The following is a 12,186-nucleotide window of genomic DNA, read 5'->3' as shown; positions in this document are numbered from 1 at the left end:
CAGCTGCTAACCCTTGAGGATCCTGTGTGCTTGAGCTCCTTCCACTAACAATCACTACTAATTCCATTTTTTACTGACTCTAATTTACACAATAAATTGTTTTGTTTTCCTCCCATTCTAAAAGACATCAACTTTGTTTTCATGTTAGCTTCCTGCTTTTCTTTCTCAATAAAATGCAGACTTGAACACAGCATGCCCCCTGTACCCAACATGTGAATAAGTGGGTATAACGTTGTCCATGCTCACATTCCAAGACGTCAGAGGCGTCGGGTGAAACTTCTTCAGCTGAACAAGTTTCCTGTATTTAGGAGCATGGGGGTGGGTGTGAGGTGTTTTGGGCTCAAAGACCAGCAATGATTGACAATGAACTCTCATCAAGTTGGAGTAATGGGTGTTTATTTGGAAAAAAAAATACCATCTGAAATTTAGTATGTGTAGAAATTTGTCTAATTCCCTACTTTTTGTTGGTTATACGATGTTTCCATTGATGCCAACAGTTCATGCTCAATAATCCAGGTACAAATCCAACAATGTTCAGTCAGGTCGTCTGGACGGTTTCTTTTGTTTTTGCTGAGACGTTTCAGGAGTGTGGTAGTTGTGGGACTCCAGTACGTTTGTGGCTTCTAGGACTGAAGAAGTCCTTTGGATGTAGGACGAAAAGTCTCAGCAAAAAAAGAAACCGTCAAGATGACCTGACTGAACATTGTTGGTTTCCGTTCATGCATTTACGAGTTGCAACATCTTTTTTTGAAGTATGTTGGTTAATTTTATACTAAAGTTTGGGACACTGTGAAGTCAAGTGAAACTAGCTTTTTTTAAGTGATAAAATGAAATAAATATAAAAAAAATGTATTGATGTATATCTTTAAAACTTTACAAAGAGTTGATAAATGATATAATCTGTTTAACAAATAGTGCTAACACAGTTCTGGTTACATCATCGTGGTACAAGGTTTTGTGAGTTTCCTCACATCATCTCAGTGATTTGTAGATGGTGGGGAAAGTGAAGCGGGCTCCTCCTCGTCTGAATCAAACTCCACATTCTCATCTTTAACCCAACGGCCGCTCAGGTCTCGCACCCATCCATCGCTAAAAAAATAAAACAATGCATTTAAAAAAAAAACAGCTAGAAATTATGACACTGCTGTTTTGCTTCAGCTCCAACAACAAAACTCGATTATAAAAAATAAAAATCTGTTCTGCACCTTTTCAGTTTGAGGTAGTGCTCCAGCTCCATCTTCCTCTGGGCTGTTAGAGGTTCTGCATCTGGTGTTGCTGCAGTCTTCCATCCCGTTGTCAGTAATGACTCTTCAATGACAAAATAAAACGTTGACAATGCAACAAGAATATATGACTTCGCACAGCTAATCAATGAGAATTTATTGCGCCACTCTTTACCTGTATTACAGTCACTAGAACTGCTCGCTGGTAAATGATCTGAAACTTCATTTTTCAAGCCTTCAGGTTGCGTTTTGTTGCACGTGTTTCCGGAAGCGGCTGGTATTCTTCCTGGTTTTGTGCTTGAAAAGAATGACAGGACTGTTTAAGAACGTGTTCTCTGTTTGGAGACGTAAAAGACGATCCGCATCTTATAACCACACACCTGGTTTTTCTGTGGCAGCTGTTATATGGGACGGTCTTGAGTAAAGCGTGACGAGTGAGCTTCCGGGTTTGTTCCAGTAAAGGGGCTGAACCAGACGGATCCTGAACAAACAACAGGAACAAATATGAAATGGAGGTGCTGTTTGAACAGTTTGTTCAGCTCATGCTGTTTTCCAGTGATGACTCGGTCACCCTCTGCTGAATGACATGACTAACTCAGGCTCTCACATTTTCCCAAACAATACAGGAACTTTTTATAGAATTGTTCCCATAAAACTGTCGAGCAATTACAGTCATTATGATAAAGCCATAAACCTTTACATAGAAAAGGCATGTACTGGCTTTTACATGATTAGTGTTGACTGTTAATACATCAAAAGATACTTCCTGTACCTTTCCTTGCATATTTAACAGTTATAACCCACAAAGACATCTGGTATTTTTCCGACAACCAAAATTCAGATTTGGGTCAGTTAACCTTAACCTAATGACAATTTGCAGGTGAAAGGTGTAACACTGCTCATGTCTGAATGCAATGCTCTGCTGGGACAACCTCTACTGAGGCAGACACATAAACGGCACTCGAACATTCGCCACACAACATTTTAAATAGTAATCAGATCCTTAACACGGCAACAAAACTCTTCTACATCTAATGGGACACTCACAAGATAGCCTTTGCGTGCTCAGAGTTGTCAGAGCTGTTTCAGTATTTAAAACGATGAACAGCTCGATTGGCCATAATGTTATGGCTGATGACTGCACAAAAAAAAAAAAAAAACAGTGAACAAGATCAAGTTACCAACCTGTATGTCTTCAGCCTGGATGTAGTTGTCATGTTGCCTTTTTGTTATTTCATTCTTCAGTTTTGCTTTTTTGCCATAAAATGCTTTTAACCCTGAATACAAGAAAATTGTTTTAACACATTACACATTGCCTCAATTGTGTAGAATTTGATTAAAATGTTGAACATACACACAAAAATGAATGTTCTTTGTTTATGAACCTTTAAATTACTTACTCCCACTCTGTCTTGCTCAATTCATTCTGGTTCATGTATTAGTCTGTACTTGTGTTAAAATATGTACTTTTTACTGTAAAAGCTCCTTTTAATTACCTAAAATATTCAACAACATTTATCCCTTCAGACTTCATGTGACAGAAGTTCTACTGCTACAACAAACTTTTCTAAAAATGTTGACATCTTTGCAACTTTTTTCAGTCAGGTCATCTGGACAGTTTCTTTTTTTTTTTTTTTGTGCTGAAAAATGATTCTAGTTCTGGAGTTGCGCCGCTCGGGGTGGCTGCATGTTGGAGCGGCTCTGTTGCTTTCGTTCTGGGATTTTGCTTTTGGGGACTTTGGTTCCTGGTTTTCTGGATGTGGATCGTGTTTTTTGGATGATTGTTTCCTCTGGTGTCGGACGTTGTGCAGCTGGAAGGATTTTTACTGAAACTTTTTTACTTTTGGACATTTGTTATGATGCGTAACCATGGCAACAAGGCTGTTTTCTACAACAACAGCAGCTGACTAACATCTCAAAAGCTCAAATAATATCTCAACTATGGCCCTAACTCTCAAATGAGTTGAAAAGGATGTTATGTGGACGCATTCTCATCTACCTGCCAGCTGTGCTCGAGTGCCTGACCACTGAAATCCTGGAACTAGCAGGAAACACGGCTCATGACAGCGGAAAGACAGGATCGTCCCTCAGCACCTACAGTTGGCTGTCCACAGCAACGAGGAGCTCGGCAGACTGCTGGGAGGAGTGGCCATCGTTCTGGGAGGAGTTCTGCCCGGCATTCGGGCGGTCCTATAGCCTGGGGGAACAGAGAGGCCAGCCGAGTCTGGGTGGACGGATTGGACGGCATCTGCAGCCAGTTTCTTAGGATCCACTGTGGGATGGACCTTTACAAGAGATCCTTCCTGTCTACAGCATCTATAACATCTCTTAATGAAATGAGGATAACGAGTTACAACAACAAAATAATTTCCCTCTGGGATTAATAAAGTATTTTTGAATTGAATTGAATTGAATTGAAACGTTTCGCCTTCGATCCGGAAGGCTTCATCAGAGTTAAGGCGAAACGTTTCAGCACAAAAAAAAAAAACTGTCCAGATGACCTGACTGAAAAATGTTGGATTTTATGCCTGGATTATTGAGCATGGACTTTGTTGTTTTCAACCAGTTTGACAAGACTGTCAACAAGGAAGAGAGCCGGCAATATAGGAGGGGGCGTACCAAAGAGACCATCTTATCACAAGCAGAACTGGTTTGTTCCACTTTGGAGTAAGCTGTTGGGGGTAGAATCTATTCTGTTGTGCGTTTCCTTGACTGATGAAGCCTTCTGGATCGAAGGCGAAACGTTTCAGCACAAAAAAAGAAACTGTCCAGATGACCTGACTGAAAAATGTTGGATTTTACACCTGGATTATAGAGCATGGACTTTGTTGTTGACATCTTTGATTTTGGTATGAGATGCTGTCTGGTTCCATGGTGCTATCAGTCACTGGTTCCCAGTGTTGGGATTGGCTTTAAAAAAAAAAAAAAAAAACCCACGAGCGAAGGGTTTTAAGAAGATTTCCAGAAATCAAATAAAATCTAAAGATGCTCGATAACAGCACATTTAGTCACAATTGTTATAAAGTATAAAACATCACAGCAGTTATGGCTCAAAACATGTTACCTTCCAGATGCTTCTTTCCTTGTCTGTGGACTGTCAGCATATCAACTGTATCAAACACTGGACGGTAGGAGCACACAAGACAAGTGTATCTACAAACCAGAGAAAGGCTCAAGTTATTTCTTTACTAAAAATGACAATTTTCTGGTGCAAGTGTGTGACTAATTTACCTTCCATTTTTCAAAAGAGTAGCTTCATCTTCTGGAATGAAATTAGATAGAAGGTCTGCCACACGCCTTTTCTAAAAACAAACAAACAAACAAAAACATTTATTTAAAAGTTTGATGCAATTATGTTAAAAACTCAACTGTCACCAAAGCAGAACCGAACAGGGGATGCTAAATTCAACGACGACTACAACTTTAAGTTTCTTTAATGAAACAGAATTATCTGATTAGGATAAACTGTTACCTTAAGGATATTGAGCTGACTTTTGTCATCCCCTTCTCGTTTAAAAGACATGATCGTTATGGCTACAGTGTTGATGTTTTACAGTAGCGTTAAGCTAATTCCTGTTAGCAGTGCTGCGTTCATGAACAAACGGGACAAACGAAGAATACGCTCAGCTGCTGGCTGATATCATAAACACAATCTACGGATTTTTAGGATTCCTAAAAAAATAATAATTTTAATGTAATTCAATGTGTATAAAAGTGTATATAACGTATGTATATTATGTGACAACCCCTCTTCCCGCAATAGTTTTCAAACTAATCGAAATAATTCTATGTATTCCAACTCTTGTAAACGCAGCATCTGTGACGAAGACCAGTCGCTCAACACGGCAGCCATGGCAACACACGGCTGCTGACATTGAGTTAAGACAACGTAAACAAGTTCACGATAAACTTTTCAAGTGATCTATGTACAGGTAAAGTAGGTCCATACGACGGTAAACGAGTTTATTTAACTGCTGCAAAAGTGGAAATGTCTATTCGAGATGTCATAGCAGGTTTAAGCGTTACAGATTTAGTTCAGGCTAACTAACTAGGCTAGGCTAACCGCTAATGATACTTGAACGGATCCCCGGGTAATTGTAGTTGCAGTAGTCATGTTTCTGGCACTATTCGGGCGACCATCAACCTAAATGTTGCTCGAAAATGTCCGGAGAGCGATTGACATCAGGGAGAGGAGGCGGCCTCTCCCGCGGAAGCCGAACGAGGTCTTACGGAAGTTTGATCCGATCTTCGCTCACCCCAGTTCGCCACGGATTCATTGAGCACACGGTTCAGCCAGGAGACACACTACAGGGCCTGGCTGTGAGATATGGCGTGTCCGTAAGTATAAATTGTTTAGTTGCTCCACATTCACAAGCTATGTTAGTTTTTCACACGACTGTAGAAGTTATAACATAATAAATGATGCAGTTTGAAGAAGGGATGGTTTTGCACATATTTTAAATCCAGTTCTGAAATGCGGGTCTGCACTTAATGTAAACAAAGCTACAGCATACAGTGAAAACCAGTGAGTCACGTGATTCACCTGCATTAGGCTGTTTATTGTCTTGTCATGTGTCAAACTCACAAAAAGGGGCCACGATTAAAACCTTTTTTCAAACTAAGGGCCAGTTTCAGAATCTACATGAACTCAAGTTAGATACCCAACATCTTTTCTTGGTCACAGGTTCCTCAAAAAAAGTTTGATTGGTCTCATTTGACGTTCTCTGTTGCACTTTTGACATCATAATCAAAGATTACTGAAAAAATTAAAGTGAAAAAAAAAAAAGTATTTTACGTTTAACGTATCAACTTGGGAGCCAGATAAGATGTCACCGAGGGCCACATTTGGTCCCCGGGACTTGAGTTTGATATATGTGCAGAGTGACCTATTTTCAATCAATCATCTTTACCCATCCATCCATCCATCCATTATCTTTACCCACTTATTCCATTCTGGGTCACGGGGGTCGCTGGTGCCCATGTCCAGCAATCACTGTGTGAGAGGCGGGGGACACCCTGGACGGGGACACATAGAGACAACCATTCACTCGCTCACTCACACCTAGAGACAATTTAGAGTTACCAATCAGCCTAACATGCATGTTTTTGGTCTGTGGGAGGAAACCCACGTATGCACGGAGAGAACATGCAAACTCCACCCAGAAAGGCCCCCCAGCCGGGATTTGAACCAGCGACCATCTTTCAGAGAGCCAACAGCTCTACCAACTGCACCACTGCGCTGCCCCTCCCAAATTCTGCTTACATTTTTTTTTTTAAATTTAAGGCCACATTAGTATAAGTAAAAAAAAAATGCAGATTTAGGTTTATAGTCTTTATGACTTAGTAATGAGTATCAAATTTTTATGGACATGTTGCTAGACCACATTCTTTTAAAATTTTACTTGATTGAAACATATTTACAATACAGTACTTTAAAGTCATTTTTAGCAATATGATCAATGTGCTATTTTTTTGTTAAGTGTTATTATTTTAGTCGGTGATCTTTTTTTTTTTCGTGGTTAACCTTCCTTTTTTGCAAGTGTAACAATATAATTTGCATTCACTTAATGGTTACTTAAGAAAAAAAAAATAGAAATAACCACATTGCACTGGAAAAGCACTTGCGTATAAGAAGTTTTTATCAAGTTTTATTCGGCATGCTGCGTGCGTGACTTTATTCGGGGTTCTGTTACCTCCTTATTATTAAAAGCAGATTCCATCATCTTTATTAGAACAAAGAGACGCTGCCTTCACATAATACAAGTTTACAAGTTTTACCATCTTACCTCTTTCAGATGGAGTTAATCAAAAGAGCAAATCGACTGTACACCAACGATTCAATATTCCTGAAGAAGTCCTTGTCAATCCCAGTGCCAACAGATTTGGACGACTTCGGGGAGAAGGCATCTGAAGAAGACGGTGAACAAAGCAACACCGACAGCGCTTCTGTTCAGAGTGGACACTCGGAAAACTTCACTGAGAAAAAGCAAAGAGAAATGACACCGGACCCTACGCCTCTGGATTTTTTGAGGAAGCTGGATGATTTGATCAGCCAGTCTAAGCAGGCTGCAGCCCGAGGATGCCTGGATGCAGAGCAAAGGTAACTAAGTCCCGTCTGTTCAGGTATTTTCATTGATTTAGGATGTATCGTTTCCTTTCAGCTATAATTCAGTATTTCACATCGCCGTTCGTTTTCTAAATATATAAACTGAAAAGTGCTTTTTATTGCCCGCTGAAGGCTAGAGGGTGATAATGTTTGTGCTTCCAATGCATGCGTTTGTCTGTAATGTTAGCATAATATCTCGTAAATCACTGGATGGTTTTTAATGAAACAAAGTATTCATTGGACGTACATTTTAGTCAATTTCAACTTAAGATGGCCGCCACAGCTAACTAATATTAGCCGACTCAAAATTTGTTGTAATGTCAAATTCACAGATGTTGAACTAAAGTTTGATGTGGTAGTAGCTGAGAGTCATCCCCAACACAGACTCCGAGTGCTAACACATGCACATAGATGATGCATGTATACAAAACGTTCTAATAAAAAAAAAAAAAACTGAAAAATTGCACATTTGAACGGCTACTATGGCTAGGCCTGTCGCTATAAACAATAAATCAATTAATCGCACGATAAATGAAAATTATCGACCTCATTTTCATTTATGGGCTTTATCGTTTCTTCGTCTCTCCCGTTCTACTGAAGACACTGGATGACAAAAGACTCGACTCCGGTGCTCTTCACTGACCCCTCGCTTTCTCGTCAAAATCTCGTTTTTGGATCGTTAAAAGCAGCTAAGCTGAGAAGCTAAGCTACGAGCTAAGCTAACAGGCCGACCTCGGGGAAAAAACCTCCGTCTTGTTGAAGCTCCAAAATTTCACAGTTGAAACTCGTGCCTTCGTGTAAAAAAAATTTTTCTCTGCAAAAAGATGCTGAGAACTTGTTTGCTGATTTTTTTTTAAATTAAAATCTTTGTGTGAAAAATGCTATGCTAAAGAGCTCAAACCACACCGAACGTCTGCCATTTTGAGAACTGAAAAAAGGAAGGAGAGACACACTACTCGCTCCCTCACTATCCATTACTTGGTTCAAACTGTCTTATACTGCCATCCAGTGGTCAAAAAAGGTACTACACACAAAAAATAACCAACATTTCTTCTTAAATTTTACAACAATTACTAATTCTTGTCAAATTTCAAACAATATTATCGTTTATCGCAATAATTTCTGAGACAATTAATCGCCCAGGAACATTTGTTATTGTGACAGGCCTATTGCTCTAAGGAATGCCAGATCTTTAATTTTTATTATCATTTTTAACTTATTTACACAGTAATTTGATCATTTGTCACACTAAAGTTTATGTAATTTAGTCTACTTAATTCAAAGATGTTGACTTGTCTAAAACCTTTATTTTAATTATCCATCTCCTAAGTGACTGAAAAGCTACACCAGTCTAAAAATTAAAAACTAATTATAAATTGACTTCATGCACTTTAACACTTTAAGAATGTTTCTGCTGCTTGAATAAAATGTCCAGGGACCACTGCACTGTTCTGCTGTGAGACGTTGTGATGTTGTCCTGCCTCAGCTCAGACAGCAAGTCCTCTCTGCCGTCTGTCCCAGGGCTGTTTGCCCAAGGGCACCCAACAAAAAGACATGCAGGCTTTTTGTCACAACTGGCACCTGGTTTCAGTTGTGTAATCATGGAATCAAGAGTCACTGAAGGGTTTTAGGCAGTCAGTGATGTGCGTTATACACAGTCACATTCACAATAAACGGGTCTCAAACATGCAGTGTTCTCAACACTTTCCTAGAAAAACACTTAAAGAACATTTTTTTAAGAACTGTGCTCCAGTGACTCATTTAAAATAGAAGACATTGATTCCTGTTGCGGCTCCAAATCAATACTTTTATATGTTTTTTTTGAAGATTCTTAAACAATACTTAATACATCCATTCACCTCCCTGCACCCCCATTCTTACCAGATTTCTCTTTCATTGCTGCAAAAAGAGAATTTCTCACGCCTTGAAGCTACGTGGAATATAATTTAAAGCCTGAGCTTTGAGCATTACTCACCACGGCAAAGGGAGAAGCAGACTTTGAAAGTGTTTTTACCCCAAGCTGAAAATGGGTAGAATCACTCCGTCTTTTAATGTCTTTTTCCCGCTCTTTTAACAGGGCTGCGGCCTTAGAAGCAGCTTGCTCCAGCAGGACATCAGGTTGGCGGCCACTCACAAGATCGCAAAGTGTCATTTCATCTTCCAGAATTCAGCAGCAGGCAGGACACACGGCTCTACCCCTCACCATCACCAAGCTCACCAAATTGAAAGACAGGGAAGATGAAATCTTTGAACTGTGACATCTTGTTTTATGTTTTTTTTTTTTTTGCACACCGATCGTTATAAAAACTTTCCCGAGGAGCCGTATCGCAGGGATTGAACTCCAAAACGTACCAAGTTACAAAAAGAGCAAAAGAACCTTGCTGTCCGTGCTGTAAAAAGTTAAAACAGTTAATCACAAAGCTGTTTCATATAGAAAGTCGGTTTTCTTTTTAGAAATTTAATTTGGCACATTATAGCTTTATTTAAATGCAGATTATAAAAGTTTACTGTGTGTGTTTGACTTGTTCTCACAGCATAAAATGTTACAAGGTTGAGTCATGTGGTGTTTTAGACATAAGACTGCATTTATTAGACTCATCAAGTGGGGGTTCATTTTGAATTTTATTTAAGGATTATGTAGTTTTTTTTTTTAATAATAAAAGAGTCCGTGTTAAATAACTTTCTTTTTAATCGTATTGCTTAATGGTCCAAGTGACATGATTTAACCTTTTTTTCTTAAGTAATTAAGCGTCATATTGTTATAATTGGTGGAATATCACGTACAAGTTCATTAGTTTTTATATTTTTCACAGTACTTTTTCTTTTAGTACTTTAGGACCAAACTGAGCGTGCATCAGGATATCCATTTCCATCCATTCAGTTTCACTGCTGAGAATATCGTCCAAGCTTTCAGACACGAGTGAGGCAATGTTTTTGTAGATATTTTTAATTAATGTTTTAGATTTATTTGAACAGCACACTGCTGGTAAAAATAATTGTCCATGTTATAATTAAATTTTTGTCAGCACCTCTAGTGAACTGTTGTTGAAGCATCACCTGGTGGCCAGTAGATGGCAGTGTTGTCTTGCAGTGGTATTCTCCCTCTTTTCTGTTCATAAAGGCCATCTGACTGATTTAATGCCTCCATCATCAGTAGCTCCAGTAATATATTTAAAGGGTTATAAAAAAAAATAAAAATCATAAAACATTTGACAGCACTTTAAAAGTCAAGTTAGGTTTCTATGAACCCTTTTTCCTGGAAGTACAAGTACACTTCACGCGTATACAGCAGACGTGTCGCAAAACGATTGAGAAATGAATCCACCTGTTCTTGTTTCAGTTTGTTGCTTCAGAACTGTTTGGGGCGGCAGATTTGTTCTGAAGTCTCTCGTCCTTTATCACCGTTCCTCTGCAGCAGTAAGACTACAGTCCAGAGTCTTAAGGCGCACCTCCCCGGTAATCTCCCAGTGTCTGTAACGGATGGTTTACTCGTGTGTCATATCGTGCCGTCCTCTAACAGTTTGTTGAGTCCTATACAGATTCTGGTGAGGTTGGGTTTGAAGGCGCCGCTGGGGTCGTATAGTTTGGTGAGGAGCTGAGGGTCTGAGTAATGGTTGAAGACGTGATTGATGCGATCGTGAGATTTAGTCGTGAGGTGGGCGTTGACCAGCTTCAGCAACAGATCCCTGCAGCTGGTCAGGAGGTCCGACATCACCGTCTTATCGAAGGTGAAGTCCACCTGTGACAGGAGACACGTTCATGTTAGAAAGTTGTCAGCGATTGCGCGTTGCATGTGTCGACGTTTTATTTTTGACTAGGTCAAATGTTTGCAGTCGCCGGCAGCTCCAGTCCTGATGTTTGCAATACATAAAACAATGTCACAACTAATTATAGCCTTTTGCAATCCCCAAGTATTAATGGTTTTATTTGTAAGATCTAGATTACAAAATCCTGCTCTTGTTGTGTTGGATGTCGTCTGCTTTTATTGCTGTTCTAATAATCTCGGGGGCTGAGATGGGGCAGAGGTAGGGCAGCCGACCTGGGACCTAAAAGTCCCAAGCAAGACACCCAATCCCCAATTGCTCTCCGGGCACCTATAGCTGCCCACCGCTCCACCCGGGTGCATCCCAGTCGTGATGGGCCAAATGCAGAGAACTAACTTCACCATCGTACAGGCACATACAATGGTGACGACGCATAACACTTTACTTTATAAATCAGTCAGTGTCAATATAATTTTTTTAAAACTCAAAAAACATACGGCTACTCTCACAACCTGACCTTGCCAAGAAAATAGAGAGGCCACCAAGACACATGAGAACACGTTGGATCAGTTCCCATTCAGCAGGTGAAATGGGAGAGACCGTGCAAAGAACAAATGATGCACTGTATTTATGGGAATGATAATACATACACATTATTATTATTGTTAATATTATTATTATGGGAGAGTGGCAAAGAAAAAGATGCTGTTGAAGAAAACATTAATAAGAGTTGAATTAAAATATTTAACTCCTTTGGCAAACTAGTTGAGATTTAAAACTCACGGTCAGTTTATAGATCTGCTTTTGGTGCACGTGCTCCATTTTCTTTCTGTTTCTTGATAAATTTAACAACAATCACGGGGGTATTCGGGGCCTGGGGAATAATTCTTTAACCACTTGTACTTTTCAATAATCTTTTTTTTCTGACTTGAATCAGGACAGTAACTTTGTAGAGGGTGAATTTTTATGCAATCACTTATTTTGCATTACGTTTTATTTAATTGATATTACTCTTAAGAAGTTTGATTTCACTTGGAAATTTATTTTATATATATATATATATATATATATATATATATATATATATATATAT

General features: G+C 39.2%; 3 protein-coding genes across 3 annotated transcripts in view; 1 reads left to right on the top strand and 2 right to left on the bottom strand.

Moving 5' to 3' along the window:
- Window positions 1-813: 813 nt before the first annotated feature.
- scnm1 (sodium channel modifier 1) lies at window positions 814-4,816 on the bottom strand. The gene is made up of 8 exons (XM_037676124.1): window positions 4,696-4,816; window positions 4,455-4,525; window positions 4,288-4,376; window positions 2,409-2,500; window positions 1,604-1,704; window positions 1,399-1,520; window positions 1,206-1,308; window positions 814-1,089 (listed from the first exon to the last, which is right to left on the bottom strand). The coding sequence occupies exons 1-8, from the start codon at window positions 4,744-4,746 to the stop codon at window positions 978-980; spliced, it is 741 nt and encodes a 246-aa protein (XP_037532052.1). The 5' UTR covers window positions 4,747-4,816; the 3' UTR covers window positions 814-977.
- A 523-nt stretch (window positions 4,817-5,339) lies between these two features.
- Window positions 5,340-9,814, top strand: lysmd1 (LysM, putative peptidoglycan-binding, domain containing 1). The gene is made up of 3 exons (XM_037676122.1): window positions 5,340-5,561; window positions 7,019-7,323; window positions 9,407-9,814. The coding sequence occupies exons 1-3, from the start codon at window positions 5,385-5,387 to the stop codon at window positions 9,585-9,587; spliced, it is 663 nt and encodes a 220-aa protein (XP_037532050.1). The 5' UTR covers window positions 5,340-5,384; the 3' UTR covers window positions 9,588-9,814.
- Window positions 9,815-10,317: 503 nt separating this feature from the next.
- The window catches only part of tnfaip8l2b (tumor necrosis factor, alpha-induced protein 8-like 2b), a 7,187-nt gene continuing 5,318 nt past the window's right edge, over window positions 10,318-12,186 (bottom strand). Inside the window, exon 3 of the mRNA XM_037676123.1 lies at window positions 10,318-11,068. Within this exon, the coding sequence (XP_037532051.1) occupies window positions 10,826-11,068 (243 nt within the window). The 3' untranslated portion in view covers window positions 10,318-10,825. The remainder of the gene's footprint in view (window positions 11,069-12,186) is intronic.

This window comes from Nematolebias whitei, chromosome 5 (assembly GCF_014905685.2).
Source record: "Nematolebias whitei isolate Nwh7 chromosome 5, NemWhi1, whole genome shotgun sequence".
Classification (NCBI taxonomy): domain Eukaryota; kingdom Metazoa; phylum Chordata; class Actinopteri; order Cyprinodontiformes; family Rivulidae; genus Nematolebias; species Nematolebias whitei.
Note: the sequence above shows the minus strand (reverse complement) of the source record. Positions and strands in the feature narration are given on the sequence as shown.